The sequence below is a fragment of the Podarcis liolepis genome (assembly GCF_965112155.1).
Source record: "Podarcis liolepis genome assembly, chromosome: 4".
Lineage (NCBI taxonomy): Eukaryota > Metazoa > Chordata > Lepidosauria > Squamata > Lacertidae > Podarcis > Podarcis liolepis.
In genome coordinates, this window is record NC_139558.1 from 97952285 (window position 1) to 97975202 (window position 22918).

Below are 22918 nucleotides of genomic sequence, written 5' to 3' on the forward strand. Positions count from 1 at the left end.
CGCTGCTGCCGCGCCGCCGGAGCACGATTCTCATCCTGAAGCAAAGTTCTTAACCTGAAGCACTATTTCTGGGTTAGCAGAGTCTGTAACCTGAAGCGTATGTAACCTGAAGCGTATGTAACCCGAGGTACCACTGTAATGGCACAATTTTTGCATGTAGCACCAAACACATCTGGAACAAGGCACAGTGAACAAGCAAAAAGTCAACTTTTTTTCCTTGGTTACATTTATTTCTATAAATTTGTACAAAAATCGTTTGTTTTTTAATAATGTACAGTATTTCCACAAAATGCCCAAAGAATTGAGCATATTTGTCCTCTATACATGTTCAGGATCACAGGGGAACAAGAACTCGGGAACCGAAGCCCCCGTTTTCCACGTTACCCAAAGGCACATTTTAAGAGCTTCGGTCGTTCTCAATGATTAAAACAATTGAAGGCGGCAGGTTACACATGCAATAGTGCAATACGCTTAAATATATATATATATATTTAATATATATGTATGCAGACATTGGGCTCTGAATATATTTCTCTACGAAGCATCAGTCAACATCCATGTAAACATTTAAAAAGTCAATACTTTGTGCATAAGAGCTACTTTATATACATTCACCATTGAATTGAATAATAATCATCAGGTTCTTCAAAAGCCAGAGAAATCCTCAGATTTTACAGGTGCGACGTTTTGCCAAAAAGTGTTTCATCTTTGAGGGTTCCTGCTGCATTTTAAACTCTTCTCTTTTCTGTTTCTGGGTCACCAACAGAACTCCTACGCTTTCAATAGGTGCGCGGCTAGGGAGAAACTGCTTAAGTTATATACACACAGGCCCAACAATGTGAAAGGACCTTTGCAAAGGAACATGTTTTCTGCCCCAGAGAATTTTCCAAGTCCGCACATGGCTACCCTCAAAGAAACCTGGGAACTAGTGTTTGCTCAGTGTGCTGGAAATTGAGAAGGCTGTCGGGTCTGCTACTGTTCCCAGGATTCCTTGGGGGGGGGGTGTAGAGCCATAACTGTTAAAAGTGGCATAAAAGGTGCTATAAATGGATATCTGGAAAAAGGTAAAAAAAACCCAAAAACGAGTAGTTAATTTGGAGGTTTGAGAACTTTCTGCTGTATAGCTAGTTTTTGAATCTTACTTGTTTGATGATTGGTCCAACACTGGAAGTCATCTTTTGTAAATATGCATTTATCTCTCTGAAAAAGCACTTTTCTATCTTGGGGCAGTGGAGGAGACTCTAGGAAAAGAGGGAGGAGAGGGGGGGGAAGGCAAGGTGGGATGAGCAAATACGTATTTTCGTTTCAGCTACAGACGACTCTCCAAATCATGGGTAGGCAAACTAAGGCCCGGGGGCCGGATCCAGCCCAATCGCCTTCTAAATCTGGCCCATGGACGGTCCGGGAATCAGCATGTTTTTACATGAATAGAATGTGTGCTTTTATTTAAAATGCAACTCTGGGTTATTTGTGGGGCATAGGAATTTGTTCATTTTTTTTTTCCTTTCCAAAATCTAGTCCGGCCCCCCGCAAGGTCTGAGGGACAGTGGACCGGCCCCCTGCTGAACAAGTTTGCTGACCCCTGCTCCAAATGCTGCTGGACTGCAGTCCCTCCACATCCCTGATTTTTGACAATGTTGGCTGGGGCCGATGAGAGATGGAGTCCACCATTCAGGTCTCCCATCCCTGGTCTAAAGGCTTCACAGAATAGGTGTGTTCTTGAGAGGGATTTTGAATGGGGTAGCCGGAGAGGAAGGGTGGAATAATTTAAGAGAGCAGAGAATCGTTGGGGAGTTGAGTCCTTGGAGGGGTAGGAAAGCCTTTGGGTGATGAAATAAGGGTAGAAAGGGCAGGGTGAGCTCAAAATCAGGGACTGGGAACCTGTTTCACAGCCTGTGGAACTGGAGGGAGCTGCTCCCGTATTATGCCAGCGGTGGCTGGGGCCAGAGGCAACTGCAGACACAGCAACAAATCTGAATTTTACCTTTGCAGAGTAGGCTTGTTTTTAGACACACACACACACACACACACACACACACACACACACACACACACATTTCTCCATCCAGACAAGCAAGGGGTATTATCAGAGGTCAAGGATGCGCACTCCAGCCAAGCAACTGGAGGAGGGTGAAAGTAAGAGGTAGGGTTGCAGAGCAGCTACAGCCTGGGGGGAGTCTTAAGGGCCAAACAGAGGAGACTTAAGGGCCGCATGCACTTGGCCCCTGGGATGGGGAATGGGCAAAGAGGTAGAAGGCGGATTTCCCCTTTTAGGTGCTCCAATAACAGGGAAAAGCCAAGCCTTGTGATTTTCTCCCACTCCTGTACCTGTTAAAAGCACAGGAAGAAGAAGAGGTGTTTGGATTTGATATCCCGCTTTATCACTACCCTAAGGAGACTCAAAGCGGCTCACAACCTCCTTTCCCTTCCTCCCCCACAACTCAGTGAGGTGAGTGAGGCTGAGAGACTTCAGAGAAGTGTGACTGGCCCAAGGTCACCCAGCAGCTGCATGTGGAGGAGCGGGGAAGCGAACCCGGTTCACCAGATTACGAGACCACCGCTCTGAACCACTACACAATGCTGGCTCCCTGTAGCTTCACCGTAGAAAAGAAGTTTGCAACCCAGTCATTCTCTCATATGCACATGCGTGTGCGCGCACACACACACACACAGCGTAGCATAATTGTGGCTCATTACAAGCACAAAGGGACGTGGGTGGTGCTGTGGTCTAAACCACAGAGCCTAGGACTTGCCGATCAGAAGGTTGGCGGTTCGAATCCCCACGACGGGGTGAGCTCCCGTTGATCGGTCCCTGCTCCTGCCAACCTAGCAGTTCGAAAGCACGTCAAAAAGTGCAAGTAGAGTAATAGGTACCGCTCCAGCAGGAAGGTAAACGGAATTTCCGTGCGCTGCTCTGATTTCGCCAGAAGCGGCTTAGTCCTGCTGGCCACATGACCCCGAAAAACTGTCTGCGGACAAACGCCGGCTCCCTCGGCCAGTAAAGAGAGATGAGCACCACAACCCCAGAGTCGTTCGGGACTGGACTTAACTGTAAGGGGTCCCTTACCCTTTGTTACAAGCAAAAAAGTTGCGCCTGCCAATTGCCAGTTCTTGGTTTTGCTTGAAAATATCGCTGGCTTTTCCAGCATTTCTTTGGGAGGCACACAAAGGAGTGTGCCGTCTTTAAAAAGGGCCAGATCTCCACAGAAAGACACCAGGAAAGCAGACACAAGAAGAGCCAAAGAAAGGAGATTTGTGGGGACCAGCAAAGGTCCTTTTTCGTTGGTTCCCAGCCTCATTTATGCAACAAGGTATAAATGGAGGTGGGAGTGAAATGGGACGAAAGACTCAGAATATGCATTGTTTGTGCTTTCAGGGAGGGCCTTTCTCAACCAGATACCCCCTTGTGCTACAAAATATATGTTCGGGGGGGGGAGCAGTAATGTAGCAATAGGAGTTGCTACAGCACCAGTGGCAAAGGGCAGAAAAACCCAGAAATGAGTGTGGTTTGCAAAACAAACAAATCTGGGTTCTGGGGTTTGCAAAACCAGGAATGAGAGGGAGCTACCCGTGCAATGTCCTTCTTTTCTATAGAATAATGACTAGCAACCTGCTTTCTCCAGCTGAAACGGCAAACCTTGCAATGGGCGATTCAGAATCCAGAAACGGCCCGTGCTTCCCCAAACACTCTTGCTTTCAGCTCCCTTTCTTCCTACCCACTTTGGTCCACCTTCCCTTCTGCTGTTAAAAATCAGCATGAAGGAAAAGATCGTGCAACGCACAGAGCTCCTTCGCGCTCCCACTTCCCCCCAGGAGAAACCCTCAATCTACCACTGAATCAGGGCCAATGTCAACAATTTCTACAGATTGCCGTCGGTTCTGATTCAGAGGCAAAGAAGCCTTTTCCTGGGGAAAGCCCTGGGGCGAATGGAAAACGACTTGGGCCCACTTGCTTTCAAAGCTTAGGACACGCAGCAGTATGGACAAACCCATCATCGGCTTGCACAAAATCCCACACAGGGTGGGGGTTAAACAGGGGCACAGAGTCCTCGGCCTAGAGGGCTGGTCTAGCTCCACAGACAACCCACATGGCCGCCGAAGGCAGCAATGTTGTTTCAGCATGTCAATGAGGCAGTGGTCAGGTCACACTTGCTACATTAGATGCGTAGCTCCGCTGGCAGCGCATGAGTCTCTTAACCTCAAGGTCACGGGTTTGAGGCCCCCATTGGGCAAAAGATTCCAGACTCTCGTGGTCCCAGCTCTACAGTTCTCTGATTCTTCTAATCCCCTGGGACGCTATTCCTGCATTGTGTGGTGCCACCAGTAGGAGGCAGCGTTAGCATCCAGGGCCAGGGAAACCATCCACCCCAAAATAAATGCTTTGCACCCACCCTGTCGCTTGGTTTTGCGAGCAGCGAAACTTAGGAGGCAGACAGGCTGTGCAGCAGAGCACAGACGCCTTGCTAACTCCTAACTTAAATCTCTGGGGATCTCCAACTAATAAGGAATTCTCTGCCTTCAGAGCCATGTCAGCAAAGAGCAGTCGGGGCTGAGCTACATGGGCCCATAGCTTGAGTCGACTTGGGGCAGCTTCCAATGTCCAAGTCTAACAAAAGGCAAAACAAGCGTCTTCCCTCGGGGAGAACTTAAAAACCGAGTGCCATTGCTGGAGCTGGGCGGATATGTCCCAAAGAGAAAAATACAATGGTTTCTAGCGAGGTCTAAAGCTTTGATAGTTAGACAACTTTTTTTCCCCTTTTATCTTTTTTAAAGCTCATGCATGCATTCGAACTCGCCTCCCCGATTCGCAGACCAGAACACACACAGAAAACAACTTGGGCTCCGGCAGAGAATTGTCTTTTGACGCCGCGTTTGCCAAGCGACTCGCTGCCAGAAAAAGCGTGCAGGAGCGAAAGCACCCGGTTCCCTCCCCGTGGCGGTCAGTTGACTTCCAAGATCTCTGTCTCCGGAAGACCAAATTTCGTCTTGTACTTGTCAAAGAGTCTGATCAGAGAGCTGACGTAGAGGCTGTGATAAAAGTCTACTTCCTTCTGGCTCGGGTTATCGACTTTGGGGACGGTAATGGGCTCCCCGACTGAAATGGAAAAAGCGGAAACAAGAGAAACGTTAAGAAGCATTGCAAGGGATTGGACTGGATTAGACTAATTTAGCCAGCTAGCCCTGGTGGTCATCTAATGTTTACTGGATGGATTTCCCCCACTAAATTGATTTTTGATTTCTGAATTTATTATTATTCACGTTTTATACTGTATTTTATGCTGTTTTTTGTCGCATCAACTACCATATTTTTCGCTCTATAAGACGCACCCAGTTTATAGAGGTGGAAAGCAAGAAAAAAATATATCTCCCTCTCTGCGCAATGCCATTCGCTCCATAAGACGCACACACATTTCCCCTTACTTTTTAGGAGGAAAAAAGTGCGTCTTATGGAGCGAAAAATATGGTAAGTGTTTTAAATTTGTCATTAGTCTTCCTGAGCCCGGTTTTCTGAACCAGGAAGGGCAGGGTATAAATAAAAATTTATTTAATTTATTATAGATAACTATATTATTATTATCCTCTTCTCACAGTGGCCAATGAGAGGCCCTTCCTGGGAAATCCACAAGCAGAATTCAATACAGCAGTACCTTGGTTTGCATACGTTTTAGATTACAAACACGGATGTGCATGTCATGGTTTGCAACCTTGTTTTGGATTACAACCCGTTTTATTTTGGATTACGAACAAGTTTTTTTTGGAGGCCCCATTGGCGAAAGCATGCCTTGGGTTACAACCTGTTTTGGCTTACGAAAGGACCTCCGGAACAGATTATGGTTGTAAACCCAAGGTAAGGGTAGAGGGACAACTGACCATTAGGTCCAGTCGTGGCCAACTCTGGGGTTGCGGTGCTCATCTCGCTTTACTGGCCGAGGGAGCCGGCGTACAGCTTCCGGGTCATGTGGCCAGCATGACTAAGCCGCTTCTGGCGAACCAGAGCAGCACACGGAAATGGCGTTTACCTTCCCGCCGGAGCGGTACCTATTTATCTACTTGCACTCTGACTGCTAGGTTGGCAGGAGCAGGGACCGAGCAACAGTGTCTCACCCCTTCGCGGGGATTCGAACCGCCAACCTTCTGATCAGCAAGTCCTAGGCTGTGTGGTTTAACCCACAGCGCCACCCGTGTCCGTATAATAATAAAAATAATTTATTACTTATACCCTGCCCATCTGGCCAGGCCTCACCAGCCACTCTGGGTGGCTCCCAGCAGAATATTAAAAACATGATAAAACATCAAACATGAAAAACTTCCCTAAACAAGGGCTGCCTTCAGATGTCTTCTAAAAGTCAGAATAGTTGTTTATTTCCTTGACATCTGATGGGAGGGTGTTCCACAGGGCGGGCGCCACCACTGAGAAGGCCCTCTGTCTGGTTCCCTGTAACCTCACTTCACCTTCTGCCTTTTCCAGCGGCTATTTGGAAACATTCCATTCCTCCAAGGCTCAGCAGAGCCAAGGCACAGTTACCATATTTTTCCGTGTATAAGACGAGGTTTTTTTTTAATTTAAAAAATTATGTTAAAAATTGGGGCTTGTTGGGGAGGTGGGCGATTGGCAAGAGATTCTCAGTGGCAATAGGGTGGGTGATTGGAGGCTGTTTGCGATTTTCTGTCACTGCGGCAGTTGGGTGGTCGATTGGGGGCTTCTGCAACGCTTGGTATGGCCAGTGTCGGGGCAGTGGGTGAGCAATTTTTGTCACCCCCCCCAAAAAAGCTCAACAACACTGGGCAACACCCCACAAAAAAGCCCTTGGCAATCTCCTCCCATTTTCTTAATTTCGAGTCCCCCCAAAATAGGACGCGTCTTATACATGGGGGCGTGTTATACACAGAAAAATATGGTAGTTCAGTGAGGCTGAGCCCCTCGCACTAAGGGGGGGCTGAGTGAAATCCGACATGGTAAAAGGGCAATATTCAGAAACGAGCATAGTCCATTTGTTCATCGCCTTGTCTCAGGGCGACGTACAGTAAAAACAGCTTGAAAGCACAAAAAAGGCAAATATGTTTATAACAGGCACCCACAAACTGTTCTGGGACTACAACTCCCATCATCCCTAGCTGTGGACCTCTGCAGTCAGTCAGTGTATACCAGGCATGGCCAAACTTGGCCCGCCAGCTGTTTGGGGACTACAACTCCCATCATCCCCAGCTAACAGGACCAGTGGTCAGGGATGATGGGAACTGTAGTCCCCAAACAGATGGGCGGAGTTTGGGGACGCCTGGTTTAGACAAAAGCCTGGAGAGCACCAGGTTGGCAAAGAGTGATGTACGGAAGGGAAGGCATTATGGGGTAACTGTGCCCCTGAAGGACCAGGTGTGCAGCCTGGGAGTCATTTTGGACTCACAGCTGTCCATGGAGGCACAGGTCAATTCTGTGTCCAGTGCAGCTGTTTATCAGCTCCATCTGGTACGCAGGCTGAGACCCTCCCTGCCCACGGACTGTCTCACCAGAGTGGTGAATGCTCTAGTTATCTCCCGCTTGGACTACTGCAATGCGCTCTATGTGGGGCTACCTTTGAAGGTGACCCGGGAACTGCAATTAATCCAGAATGCAGCAGCTAGACTGGTGACTGGGAGTGGCTGCCGGGACCACATAACACCGGTCCTGAAAGACCTACATTGGTTCCCAGTACGTTTCCGAGCACAATTCAAAGTGTTGGTGCTGACCTTGAAAGCCCTAAAGGGCCTCGGTCCAGTATACCTGAAGGAGCATCTCCACCCCCATCGTTATGCACAAATACTGAGGTCCAGCGCTGAGGGCCTTCTGGTGGTTCCCTCATTCCAGGAAGCAAAGTTACAGGGAACCAGGCAGAGGGTCTTCTCGGTAGTGGCGCCCATCCTGTGGAACACCCTCCCTTCAGATGTGAAGGAAATAAGCAGCTATCTTCTCTTTAAAAGACATCTGAAGGCAGCCCTTTTCAGGGAAGTTTTTAATATTTAACGCTGTATTGTTTTTAATACTTGATTGGGAGCCGCCCAGAGTGGCTGGGGAGACTCAGCCAGATGGGCGGGGTATAAATAATATATTATTATTATTATTCTGTCAACTGCGATCCTTACCAACAGTGGTGATGGGCTTGGGATATGGCAGCAGACCCCAGCTGTTGGGGGAGAAAAGTCCTTGTCCGTGGAAAACGCAAGGGGCCACGCCAATGTACTTCTGGAACTTCTTCTGAACCCAGCGCCCCCACGACCCCTCCTCAAAGATGACCTGCTTGTAGACTTCATTCTCGCCAAAGGAATACACGGGAACCAAATCCGCTCTGGAAGAGAGGTGTGAAAATCAGGGCGGATTTGATTTAAATCAAACCGATTTAAATCACTAGTCAGTATGACTTGATTTAATTTAATTTAATTTATTTTTTTACAGAAAGACTCATTCCTCGCTGGTATAACCTTAATATTTACAAACCAGATGAAGGTTTCGTTTTTGGAATAACAACTTTTCAGAGCAGTTTTCACAGTTATATCTGAAATTACCAATTTGGTTACACTAGTAGAAATACTCAGAGACAGATAATTATGAAATTATGGTGAGGTTTAGTAAGTTAACTGCTTATATTTGGACAACTTTTCTGCTGTCCTCTATTGGAAGGAGAAAAATAATCATTTCCTCAATAACAATTTAAACAATTTACTTAACTAAAACGATAACATCATAGCATATGTATCCATGTTTGTTAACTGATGTGGTTAAATGATTAAAAAAAAAACTTAGACTGAGTTTTAGCACACATGAAAAACTTGAAACAAAGCCTTATTTCCTGATGGATTGCCTTTGGACTATAATGTAACTTAAACAGAAAACTATCTTTAGAAAGATTTTCCCTCCAAAAGCATTTTATTTTAAAAATTTGATTTATTTTTTTTAAAAAAATCTGATTTAAATTTTTAAAAAATCTGATTTATGTTGAAATATACATATATATATTTTTAAAAAAGAAGCATTTTTACTTGGTATTATAGGTCAGGACATTAATAGGCAAGATGTCAAATTGTTTTTATATGAAACAACTGCAGCAAGAGTATTGTTAGCCCAGAAATGGAAGCAAGAAGAAATTCCAACGAAAGAAGAATGGCAGACGAAATTAATGGACTATGCAGAATTGGACAAAATGACAGGAAGGATTTGAAACCTGCGGCACCAGAGATTTACAGAAGATTGGAAGAAGTATATGAACTATTTGAAGAGCAACTGTAATCAACAAATTACGCTAGTAGGACTACAAGAAGTTTTGTAAGGAGGAATATACGAAGTGTCACAAAGTAGAAAAAGATAGAGATATTGGTTATGAGTTTGAGATGTAAAAGGGAAGATAAGAAATGTATACTGAGAGATGAGATTGGAAAATTTTCAGACAGGATTGATGGAAGTCAAAAATTTGAATAAGATGTAAAAGTATGTTTAATTACTGTTGAAAATTATATGTTAAAAAAAATCTAATAAAAATTTATATATATATATATATATGAATTTATATATATATGAAAGATTAAGGTCGTTCTCTGCTTACCCGTGGCGCAACGCCAGCTTCACAAAGCCCTTCCGGTGCCTCAGGGTCACTGAGTTTTTGCCGGGGGCACAGTTCAGGGACTCGGCAGCACCCCCCACCACAATCACAATGGCGTTGCCGCTCCCGTTTTTGGAAAGGATGTAGTCTATGGTGTCCCGGTTCACAGGGCAAATACCTGAACGTTCGGAGAGAGAAAGAACTTTCAGACTAAGGGGAGAATCATATTTGTAGAAGGGACCTTAAGTGTAATCTACTATCCCAACCCCTTGCAATGCAGGAATATGCAACTTTCCCATACCTGGGAAATCAGGGCAGAATTTAGGTTTGATGAAGCCAATCAGAAGGTTGGCGGTTCGAATCCCCACGACGAAGTGAGCTCCCGTTGCTCGGGCCCTGCTCCTGCCAACCTAGCAGTTCGAAAGCACGTCAAAGTGCAAGTAGATAAATAGGTACCGCTCCGGCAGGAAGGTAAACGGCGTTTCCGTGCGCTGCTCTGGTTTGCCAGAAGTGGCTTAGTCATGCTGGCCACACGACCGAGAAGCTGTATGCTGGCTCCCTCGGCCAGTAAAGCGAGATGAGCACCGCAGCCCCAGAGTCGTCCGCGACTGGACCTAATGGTAGGGTTCCCTTTACCTTTATAAGCTACTGAAGTTAATGGAGCCCTTTATATGTCCAGCTGTCCTTTGTCAACAACAAATGGTCGCTGGTTTTTGTGTTGGATATATTCTATATGGTCATTTATGGACCTAATAGGTATCTAAAGCCATTTGCACATGTTGCTATGCAACCAGTCCATGCAGAATGTAGGCACCCTATATATAGAAAGAAGCAAACCAGTGATATTTTAGGGAGCAGGCTAGCAGGCGGGGCCCATGGCTTACATCCTAGGAGCCTACACAATACAAAACACTGTTGCTGCATGTAGGTTTGATTCTATTTGTTTTTTATCTTATATTTTGGAAATGTACATCTAGTTTTTTCCCCTTTAATTTTTTTGGGGGCCCCCAAGAGAGTGGGGCCCTAAGCTATAGCTTGTTTAGCTTCTACGTAGATCCAGCACTGATCTGCACCACACTTTAAACAACTGAGCTATCCAGATGTTGCAGGAAACGGCAACAAGATTGTTGGTCGTTGTCGCTATTTATCCACTGTCTTACACACACACACACACACACACACGTTCAAAATGAGATACAGTGGTACCTCTGGTTACGTACTTAATTCGTTCCGGAGGTCCGTTCTTAACCTGAAACTGTTCTTAACCTGAAGCACCACTTTAGCTATTGGGGCCTCCTGCTGCCGCCGCACAATTTCTGTTTTCGTCCTGAAGCAAAGTTCTTAACCTGAGGTACTATTTCTGGGTTAGTGGAGTCTGTAACCTGAAGCGTATGTAACCCGAGGTACCACTGTATGCAGCATGCAATAAAAACAGCTCAAAAACGCCATAGAAAACAACCAAAGAAAAGCAGCAGATAAATTAAAAAACATTAAATAATGGTTTTCACTGAGCCAAGCCAGTTCATCTGTTTGGGGGAAGAGAAAGCAGATTTTATGAGAGGATGGCTAATCTGGACAGCATATTGAGGCTGTTTCTGCTTTCAGAATCTTAAATGCCAAAGGCCCTGCAGGCTGCTATGCTTTCTAATGCTAACACCCCCCCAAAAATGTCAGTTTCCTTCCTGGCTAATACAAATAGCCAAGGGCAAACAGACTGGGCAATTCTCCAGATCTTTCCACACCACTGGCCTCCGCAGCGTAGGTGAGGGAGAGGAAGCAAGCAACATGCAATGGGAGTGGGTGAGAGACTCCTTAATCCTGGCCAGGGGTCCTCCAAGGTCTCCATCTGGTGGCTTCCGAAGAGGCTGAGGGCCTAAGCAAGCGGCCAACAGCCCTGCTTAGAAGCTTCTCCGTCTGGTCAGTGAGAGAGAGGAGGATTGGTTTGAGAAGATATTGAATTATTCGAATAGGTCTGAACCATTTGGGGCAATTAAAACGTTAAAAGTTAAATAAACCTTGTGGAAGGAGGAGTGTTAAGGTACAGTGGTACCTCAGGTTACAGACGCTTCAGGTTACAGACGCTTCATGTTACAGACTCCGCTAACCCAGAAATAGTACCTCAGGTTAAGAACTTTGCTTCAGGATGAGAACAGAAATCGTGCTCCGGCGGCGCAGTGGCAGCAGGAGGCCCCATTAGCTAAAGTGGTGCTTCAGGTTAAGAACAGTTTCAGGTTAAGAACGGACCTCCGGAACAAATTAAGTACGTAACCAGAGGTACCACTGTATATAGAAGTGTAAGGTAAAGGTATAGGACCACTGGACGGTTAAGTCCAGTCAAAGGTGACAATGGGGTTGAAGCACTCATCTCGCTTTCAGGCCAAGGGAGCCGGCATTTGTCCACAGACAGCTTTCCGGGTCATGTGACCAGCATGACTAAACTGCTTCTGGTGCAACGGGATGCAGTGACGGAAACCAGAGCGCATGGAAACACTGTTTACCTTCCTGCCGCAGTGGTACCTATTTATCTACTTGCCCTGGTGTGCTTTCGAACTGCTAGGTTGGCAGGAGCTGGGACGGAGCGACGAGAGCTCACCCCGTCACACAGATCTGAACCGCTGACCTTCCGATCGGCAAGCCCAAGAGGCTTGGTGGTTTAGACCACAGCGCCACCCGTGACTTACTGCGGTGTTGAGAAAGCACCGTGTCGGCAGGTTTTCGAATCCTTACCCCCAGACATCAAGTAGTCCCTCAAAATGGGCATCCTGAAATTCCCGGCTAATGTCGCGAGGTACGGCCGAATCCCAGGAAACTTCTGGCTCACGCCCGTGGCTTCTGTGCTAAAGTTGCAGAAGGCGCCAAGCCCCATAATGCCATGCGGATGGTAACCGAAGATGTAATTCCTGTGCGTCGCCAAGTTGTGGGTTTTTACGAGCTGAGGAGGGAGGTGGAGAGACAGAGAGATAAATAAATGTAAAGCTACTTCACTGGAACAGAAGAAATGCAAGCTACTTCCGCTGAAATGGGGAGAAAAGTTGCCCCCTTGAGATGGAGGAGGGAGAGAGAGAGAGAGAGAGAGAGAGAGAGAGAGAGGTCTTAGCAGTTTGTCTAGCTCAGGAATGGCAACTTGATCTTGACCATGGCAGCTCTGTTTACATGCCCTAAGAATTCATAAGCCCCACGTTGCTGTTCCATCCCCAGATAGCTAGGTAAGCCGTCGAGAACAAAAACAGAAAAAACCCCGTCCGGTTGAACAGCCTTCTTTCCTTTGCTGTTGCATAAGAAAAACAAAAGGCTCTCCATCGCAAGAAAAATACGATAATGACCGCTCCCCGCTTAAAACGGGGGGCGCCCTTTGCGTGGACGCGCGAATCCCCTGGATCTGGAGCGGCTCCATCAGCATAGGCTTGGCTTTGCCTTCCCTCAGGTGGGATACCTGGAGGTCTCCGCCTACCTCAGTCAGTTGTCCAATCCCACCTGGGGGAAGCATTGCCAAGGAGACCAAGCCAGGTAGGGGAGGGATTACCTGCCCACACAATAGAGGGAGGATCTTATCTGGGAATCCTCACTTGGCTCCAGAGCTTCTCCCACCCTACCCACCCTCAGTTAATGTCTTCTTTTGCAGGTTAACTTTTCTTCACAGGTGTTGCAGGTTAACTTTTCTTCACAGGTATGCGGGCGCTGCTACGTTAAGGTCGCTGTTAAAGGGCCGGAAAGGAATTTCCCTGCATTGGCAGGTTTCGCCTTTCCCGTAGCAAAACGTCACAACTTTGGCGGTATCAGGCCTTGGGCGGAATCCTTTAGTCCATCTTCCTCTTTGTGGCGGCGATACCAGGGTTCCCCGTTAAAGGGGTTTCTGAAGGGAGGCTTTGACCGTACGCCGAAAGGTCGTCATTGCTCTCCCCTGCGGCGGCGGTGTAACGGGGGCGGCTATCTCTGCTTGAACATATGTTCTCCAGAGCCGGCCCATCCCCCCCCCCACACTGAATAACCCTGATGCTCCCTAGGTCCCCGGCTGGGGACTGGGGAGGGAGAACGCCCAATGCCTGAGCCAAGGTCTACCCACATTTGAAATTTAATAAAGTTGTGGCCAATTTAATCCCATAGCACGTTGTCTTGAGTCGTTATTCCACATGATGGGGGGGAACCGCTCGGGATCTGGGGACTCCGCCTGTCCACGCAAAGGTCTTCTCTTGCATTACAAGCTTCTAAATCTGGCCCGTGGACGGTCCAGGAATCAGCGTGTTTTTACACATATAATAATAATAATAATAATTTTTATTTATACCCCACCCTCCCCAGCCAAGGCCAGGCTCAGGGCGGCTAACAAGCAATAATAAAAACAAGTTGAATGAATACAACTTAAAAACAACATTAAAATATTTAAACATTAAAATGCAGCCTCATTACAGGAGGAAAAAGGAAAAAGAAAGAGGGGGAGGGAATCAAACTGGCTCCAAGCCAAAGGCCAGGTGGAACAACTCTGTCTTGCAGGCCCTGCAGAAAGAAATCAGATCCTGCAGGGCCCTGGTCTCATGAGGCAGAGCGTTCCACCAAGTTGGGGCCAGTACTGAAAAGGCCCTGGTCCTAGTTGAGACCAATCTAACCACCTTGCGACTTGGGACCTCCAAAGTGTTTTCATTTGTGGACCTTAAGATCCTCCGTGGGGCATGCCAAGAGAGGCGGTCCGGTAGGTACGAGGGTCCTAGGCCGTGTAGGGCTTTAAAGGTCAAAACCAGCACCTTAAACCTGACCCTGTACTCCACCGGGAGCCAGTGCAGCTGGTAAAGCACTGGATGAATGTGATCCTGCAGCAAGGAAATGTTATCAGAGCCGCTTTTATCGTGCATTTACAGGCAGGGAACGGGGGTCAGGTGTTTTTACCGTGTCTGAAGAAAGAAAAAAAACCAGCCGGTCTTGTTCTGGGCCTTTTCTATCGAAATCGGCAAGTTAAGCATAACACAACATAACTTGACGGATGCTCTGGTAACCTCGAGGTTAGCTTATTGCAACACGTTATACTTAGGGCTGCTTCTAAAGGCTGCTCAGAAACTTCAGCTGGTGCAGAATTGTGAAACGAAGCTGGGCAAGAAGGTTTGAGCATATTATAAGCAATCCTGGCCCGGCTGCACTGGCTGCCAATTACCGTATTTTTCGCCCTATAGGACGCACTTTTCCCCCTCCAAAAAGGAAGGGGAAATGTGTGTGCGTCCTATGGGGCGAATGCAGGCTTTCGCTGAAGCCTGGAGAGCGAGAGGGGTTGGTGCGCACCGACCCCTCTCGCTCTCCAGGATTCAGAAAATTCTGCGCAAGCCACGGGAACCCTCCCCCGGCTTGCGCAGAGCCACCTCTTATCCCGAAGCCCCGGCGCGCTCAGCAGTCGCACTGGGGCTTTGGGTAGCTCCGCGCAAGGTGCAGGAGGGCTCCCATGGCTTGCACAGAGCAGCCTGTTCTGGGGGCTGGGGTCGGGGGAAGTTCGGGCTTCCCCCACCCCAGCCCCGCGCCTGGGGGGGGGAAATAAAAATTTTTTTCTTTATTTCCCTCCCAAAAAACTAGGTGCGCCTTATGGGCCGGTGCGTCCTATGGGGCACAAAATACGGTAGTTTCCAGGTCCAATTCCAAATCAAATTACAGGAATTTGTGGAGACGGCTCAATTGACTAGCAAACTCAGAGGAAACTGAAAGCAAAAATTTGTGGAAGAATGGGATGGTTATAGAAGATATGTTCAAAAATACAATAATAGTTTTGACTCTGTGCTAGCATTCTAGTGATAAAGGAATTAAAAGGAGTTGGACAACAATTAAGGATTTATTATGTTTTCAGAATATATTGGGAAATATATATAGAAAGGTTTATTGTTTTGTGTACATTCGACTGTAAGATAAAATATATGCAAAGGGACTTGATAGGAAGTCAAAGCTGAAGAAAAGTTTTTGTAAGATAAAAGGGGGGGAAATATTTACTTTCATTATTATCATTGTGTGTGTCTGTACATATGTGTGTTTTTGTATGGAATGTTTGGGAGGAAATAAGACAGTAAATAACAAATAACAAACGAAATATTGATATATGTAATTTTTATTTATCACTTATATTTAGTGGTAGTATGGTTGTAATGTTTTTTGTAACATAAAATCATTCAATAAAAATTATTTTTTTTAAAAAAAGAAAGAAAAAGTTTCCGGGTCCAATTCAATGTGCTGGTTCTGACCTATAAAACAGCTCAGGACCGCAATACCTCAAGGATCACCTCTCTCTATATGAACCTACCCGGACCCTGAGATCGTCATCTAAGGCCCTTCTTGGTGCCTCCACCGCAAGAGGTCTGGAGGGTGGCAACACGAGAACAGGGCCTTCTCGGCAGTGGCTCCTCATTTTTTGAACGCTCTCTCCAGGCACCTTAGTTTCATATCTTCAGGCGCCAGACAAAAATTCTTCTCCTAGGCCTTTGGCTAATTAAACAATCTATGGCCTTTTATTTTATTTTTTCATGGTGAATCTTTATTGATTTAAAATATAGACGTAAATGATCATTTACAACAAAGGTAAGTATAGAAAAATTCAGTACAGAAGCAAAAACATCACGACATAAGAATAAGAAAAAAGTTAAAAAGACGAAAAAGAAAAGAAAGAAAAGACAAAGGAAAAAGGAAAAAGAACCCCAAAATTTATACAAAATCATGTCCATCAATTAAAAATTTCTGCTTAAAACTTCCAGCAGTCCTTCTCATTATACTATTTCTATTATCATGGTTTTGTTGCACAGCTTTGCGTTATATCCTTTTTCATATATTCCACTAAGGTATTCCACAATCTATGGCCTTTTAAACCAGGAGGGAATAATGTTTTCATTTGTTACTATGCTATGTGTTTGGGTTGTTTTTTACATAAGATTTTTATTTCTTGCTTTCTTCCTTTTTGCAACATCAATGTTTAACTGGTTTTTAGTTGTCTTTATCGGAAGCTCTTTCGGATGCTTTGCACCGAAAATATTTTGAAATAAATTACATCACCTGGTAGTTAGTTACTCATTTATAAGACTTCTTGCCCTGTCCTTCACCTAAGCTGCGAGGGAAGGTTACGGCAATAGAATCGCACAAGTAAAACTATTCCAAACAAGACTCCAAAGTGCTGACTCAAGTTTACGAGAATATGGGAAATGGAACCATTTTTCGAACGATAAGACAGAAGCAACGCGGACTGTTGGCAGAAATGACTGGCAGAATTCGTGACCAGGGAGAAGAGTCGGTGGAGGAAGACTGGAAGAAATTTAAGGACTATTTGCAGAAGCACTGTAAAATTAAGGAATGTTAAAATGATGTCTGATGGAAAATAAGTGGTATTGGTAAAAAGATTTCTAAGAAAATGTAAATAGGGATTGATAATTGGAAAATTGATATTTATAATAGGTTAATATCTTGAGTGAGGATAAATGTTAGAGGGTAAGGATTTGCTGAATTTAATATCTGAACTGGAATACAAAATGGGAGGTGCGAGGAGGTCAAGAAACTAGTGAATGGAGTATAAGATTTGAAAACACTAATCTATTTTCTGTTTTGTCTTTGGGTTTTTCTTTTGTTCTTATTCTTTCTTTTTTCTTCCCTCTCTTTGTTAACTGTCTTCTAATGTGTATTTTTTATGTGTTTTGTTTTTGTATTTTTATATTTTTGTAGTTTTTCTTATGTTTAAATTTTGGAATTTTTTATTGTTTGTGAAACCTTAATAAACATTATTATTATAAAAAAAAAGAAGCAACGCGGACTGGCCTTTTCAAGGAAGGCTTCTCCCAATCAATTTATTTTTTTAAAAAAGGAAGCCAGAGAAAAACAGGTCGCAGCAGTACTTACTCGGATGGGGAAGTAGTCCCGGAAATACCTCCAGACAGCCCAGTTTCTGACCCACTGCGATCTTCTACCACCTTTTGGGATTAAAAATAATAATAATTAATGGAGCAGCTGTCAGTGGTTGATCAGAAAGAACTGATGAAAGAGACCAGGCATGGCATGTGCAGTTGTCAAGGTCTGGCTGGATGAAAAGGAAGGGGAGGGAAAGCAACTGGGGCCACCCCCCCCCCCCATGGGAAGAAGACGCAGAGCCTGGGAAATTGGTTCTTTTAAAAAGAAACAAAAACCCAAAGAAGGCCCTGGATCACCTCCAGGGGTGCCAACTTAAATAAAATACTGGAGGGCAGGTTAACACCCACCCCACAAAATCAATCACAAGGCGCGGCACACGAAGACCATTGGAATGGCATCGCCCATCAACTCTGGGGGCGCCCAGATCCCTGAGATATTTTATGGGATCTGATACGGAAGGGGGGGCATGTCTTCTTCACCTCCTTCTTCGCTACAATATATCCATTTATTTCCAATTGTCAATGTCAAAAGGGACTAAAATCTATAAAATTCATAGAAAACCAACGTGCCAATTTGCTCAATTTCTCTAGGACCCCTTGACACCTCCCCTGTCCTCCATAATCCCTCAAGCAAGGTGTCAAGACCCTAATCCGGTCAAATCGCTCTGCCAAGCCCTTCCTCTGGGCGATGCCAGGTGACAGACTATGCATACATGGACCATTGTCTTCTCAGGATGTGCTTATCTGCGCATATCTCCAGCTCTGCATATTCCCCCCTCCCTCCTCCATATGTTAATCCGGTGTAACCCAACCTCTTCCTAATGTATTCGTGATGTAATCTGTGTAACCCAACCTCTTCTTAATGTATTCATGATGTAACTGGGATGTATTTTGCACTGTACTCTGGGACATGGAGGGAAATCTCAAAAGTTCATGTCACACCTTTCTCGCTGTTCAATCTCGCCTTGAACCTGTTGCGCAATAAACTTGGATCTTCTGCAGTTTGCTCCTGTCCGGGTGAACTCATTTTCTTCCGCAGGGACCCGCGGACCTAGTCCGACGAGCTGGGTGGCAGAGTAGCCCCGCACCCAGATTTTTCCGTAACAGATCTCAGAACCTAGGAGTTGGCTCCTAGAATCACCTCTGTTTAAAGCAGGCATAGGCAAACTCGGCCCTCCAGATGTTTTGGGACTACAATTCCCATCATCCCTGACCACTGGTCCCGTTAGCTAGGGATGATGGGAGTTGTAGTCCCAAAACATTTGGAGGGTCGAGTTTGCCTATGCCTGGTTTAAAGATTTGCTGTAACCCTCCCTCCTTTTGGAGAAGGGTGGGTGATAAATAGAATATGTAACTAACAATAACGATTCCTGCTGGTATCAACAGAGCATCAACACAGCAAAGGAATGGGTGAACTGGGGTTCAAATGGGTCCGTGCTCCTACTTGGAAAATGGGTGTGAATTCACCCACATGGGTTCAACTTTGTTTAGTCATTTAGTCGTGTCCGACTCTTCGTGACCCCCTGGACCAGAGCATGCCAGGCACTCCTGTCTTCCACTGCCTGCCGCAGTTTGGTCAAACTCATGCTGGTAGCTTCGAGAACACTGTCCCACCATCTCGTCCTCTGTCGTCCCCTTCTCCTTGTGCCCTCCATCTTTCCCAACATCAGGGTCTTTTCCAGGGAGTCTTCTCTTCTCATGAGGTGGCCAAAGTCTTGGAGCCTCAGCTTCAGGATCTGTCCTTCCAGTGAGCACTCAGGGCTGATTTCCTTAGGAATGGATAGGTTTGATCTTCTTGCAGTCCATGGGACTCTCAAGAGTCTCCTCCAGCACCAGAATTCAAAAGCATCCATTCTTCGGCGATCAGCCTTCTTTATGGTCCAGCTCTCACTTCCATACATCACAACTGGGAAAACCATAGCTTTAACTATACAGACCTTTGTTGGCAAGGTGATGTCTCTGCTTTTTAAGATGCTTTAATGGCCCTCAAGCAGCTCATCACTGAACCCAGACCCTGGTCCAGGCCCGATTCAGATGTTATGCAGAGCTAGAGCTGTGTGTCTTCAGCATACTGGAGACATTTTGCTTCAAATCCTCTAGTGCTGGCATGGCCAAACTTGGCCCTTCAGATGTTTTGGGACTACAACTCACATCATCCCTGACCACTGGTCCTGTTAGTTAGAGATGATGGGAGTTGTAGTCCTAAAACATCTGGAGGGCCGAGTTTGCCTATGCCTGGTTCAAAGGCTAGGAAAGCATGAAGATTTTCCCCTCTTAAAAAAATCTGCATGGATTTGGGATGAAGCAGGGATACGGACCACACTGAGGCTGTTGCCTCCACCTCGATGCATAAAATCATAGAATTGTACAGTGGTAACTCTGGTTAAGAACTTAATTCGTTCTGGAGGTCCGTTCTTAACCTGAAACTGTTCTTATCCTAAGGTACCACTTTAGCTAATGGGGCCTCCTGTTGCTGCCGCGCCGCCGGAGCACGATTTCTGTTCTCATCCTGAAACAAAGTTCTTAACCCGAGGTAGTATTTCTGGGTTAGAGGAGTCTGTAACCTGAAGCATCTGTAACCTGAAGCGTATGTAACCCGAGGTACCACTGTATTGTTGGAAGGGACCCTGAGGGCATAGCTGTCAACCTTCCCCTTTTCTTGTGAGGAATCCTATTCAGAATTAGGGGATTTCCCTTAAAAAAAAGGAAACGTTGGCAGCTGTGCCTGAGGGTCATCTCGTCCAACCCCCTGCAATGCCGGAATCTTTTTGCCCAACGTGGGGCTCGAACCCCCAGCCTTGAGACGTCGAGTCTTCCGCTCTGCCGACTGAAGAGATTCGCCTACCTTTCTTTGGAGTGTTCCAGTCAAAGACGAGCCAGGCCAGGTACGCGGCTGCAATCAGCCAGCAGTCCGTACAGAGGATGTACATGAGGATAACGGTGCAGGCCACACCTAGGGCAGAGATGAAGAGCAAGGAGAATTAACTCGTTTTGCTAAGAAGGGATTTGTCCTGGCATACAAACACACACCCTAGCCTCTTGAACCCTTCTGCCTCGCTCTTTGCCTGCCTCCCCTGCCCGGCCAAGCTAAATCGGATTGCGTTGTTTAAGGCTTAAGTGACATCACAGCCGACCGGCTAAGCCTCCTGCACAGATTCATCCAAAAAAAGCTTTCTCCAAAGCCACCTCAGGTTACTCTGAAGAGATATTACCGGCCGGCTTCAGAGTCTACATGGGTCACACGCTCCCAGATGTTTTCAACTTTAGGATGTGCCAATATCAGATTCTCATTTTTCAAGGCTTACATTTGTGCCAAGAACGTGCCAATATCAGATTCTCATTTTTCAAAGCTTCAGTTTAATAATAATAATACAGTGGTACCTCAGGTTAAGTACTTAATTCGTTCCGGAGGTCCATTCTTAACCTGAAACCGTTCTTAACCTGAAGCACCACTTTAGCTAATGGGGCATCCTGCTGCCGCCGTGCCGCCGGAGCACGATTTCTGTTCTCATCCTGAAGCAAAGTTCTTAACCCGAGGTACTGTTTCTGGGTAAGCGGAGTCTGTAACCTGAAGCGTCTGTAACCTGAAGCATATGTAACCCGAGGTACCACTAATAATAAATAATAATAATAATAATAATAATTTATTTATACACCGCCCATCTGGCTGGGTTTCCCCAGCCACTCTGGGCGGCTTCCAACTGAATATTAAAAGCAATACAGCGTCAGACATTAAAAACTTCCCTAAACATGGAACAAAGCTTCCACAGCAGTTTGTTGGTGGCGGGAAATGAAGCCCTTGTTGAAAAATTAACCCATGCAATATACCGTATTTTTCACTCCATAAGGTGCACCGGACCATAAGGCGCACCTAGTTTTTAGAGGGGAAATCAAGAAAAAAAAAGCCTGTCTGCTACTCCCAGAGCTTCTGGGGCTGCCGGGGGAAGCCCGGGTCCCCCCCCCCCCGTCCCAAAGATCCACCCCGCTTGCTGTCTTGGCTTCTGCCATAGCTGCGCGCAGCCTCTCCCGGCCGGAGGGGCTGCTAATGGCTAAAGAAGCCAATACTTGGCTAAAGTCTAAAGAAGCGGCTAAAGAAGCCAAGACATGGCTTCCTCTTTAGCCGCGCGCAACCTCTCCAGCCAGGAAAGGTTACACACGGCTAAAGAAGCCATAGCCGCGGGCAGCCTCTCCCGGCCGGAAGGGCTATGCGCAGCTATGGCAATACCCCCACCTCCCGCAAAAGCGCACAGGAGCTGTGCACCCTTTAAGGAGCACGCAGTTCCTGCGAGCTTTTCTACGAGGAGGGAGAAGGGACTGACTGACCGCATCAGTCCCTTCTCCCTCCTGAGGAAAAGCCCGCAAGAACTGCGCCGAGCTTGTGTGCGGCTCTTGAGGGCTTTTCCTGCCTGCCTCCCCCCTGCATTCGCTCCATAAGACGCACACACACTTCCCCTTACCTTTTAGGAGGGAAAAAGTGCGTCTTATGGAGCAAATAATACGGTAATGCCTTTGAATATGTTATTTTCACGCACATGTGCATTTATGTACACACTTTGCCCACCCGGTCCATGCAGTTTGCTATGCGTTACTTGGTGGGAGAACTGCCTGGCAAAATTCAGAGAAGTGCAAATTTCAAAAGGACAGGTGTGTTTTCGTTTGCTTCTTGTTTCGGAAAGTGGGACTTAGGTAGGCTTGCATTGGAATAAGAACCAATTCAAATTTCTCCGTCACCCCAAACTACAACTCCCAATCAGCCGCAGCCAGTGCAGCTCAGGCTGACAGGCTGGTGTGGAAACTATGCGCAGCCAACATACCAATTTCTCCAAGATCGCTAACACTCACAGTGTTAGAAACTCAGATATATAAGCTAGTTGCCAAATGGCACCTAAACCTAGGTTACGGTTGCTGCAATTGAATGTCTAAGTGTCTTTTTAAAATAATAATAATAATAATAAAGCAATGAGGTTTCTTATTCAGGACAATACCTCAAGGACCGCCTCTTTCCATATGAACCTACCCGGACCCTGAAATCATTTTCTAAGGCCCTCCTTCGTGTGCCTACTCCTTGAGAGGTCCGGAGGGTGGCAACATGAGAACGGGGCCTTCTCTGCAGTGGCTCCCCGTCTATGAAATGCTCTGCCCAGGGAACTGATTTACATCCTATGCCCTTTTAAAATGTGTGTTTTTTGGGGGGAAGAGGGGCTATTGGGGTGTTGTTTTTATTTTTATTATGTATTTTGTGGTTCTATATCTTGGTTTTGTACTGTGAACCGCCCTGAGACCCCAGGGTATAGGGCAGTATATAAATTAAATTAAAATAAATAAATAAATATTAATTTCACTTTTATGCTGCTTTATATTTTAAAGGGGGGGGGGACTCAAAGTGGTTTACAACACATTAAAACATTGAGTAAAACAATCCTGAATAAAACAAACTCAAGTTTCAAGGGAAATATTTCAGATCCTTCTCTAAGGGACATTTTGCTTTCCCCATAT

General features: G+C 46.1%; 1 protein-coding gene across 1 annotated transcript in view; it reads right to left on the reverse strand.

The window, feature by feature from the left end:
- Positions 1–208: 208 nt before the first annotated feature.
- Positions 209–22918, reverse strand: part of DGAT2 (diacylglycerol O-acyltransferase 2) — a 65150-nt gene continuing 42440 nt past the window's right edge. Inside the window, exons 3-8 of the mRNA XM_083499871.1 lie at positions 20268–20375; positions 17415–17485; positions 12297–12501; positions 9573–9747; positions 8119–8321; positions 209–5095 (exon numbers count right to left, since the gene is read on the reverse strand). Of these exons, the coding sequence (XP_083355997.1) occupies positions 4941–5095; positions 8119–8321; positions 9573–9747; positions 12297–12501; positions 17415–17485; positions 20268–20375 (917 nt within the window). The 3' untranslated portion in view covers positions 209–4940. The remainder of the gene's footprint in view (positions 5096–8118; positions 8322–9572; positions 9748–12296; positions 12502–17414; positions 17486–20267; positions 20376–22918) is intronic.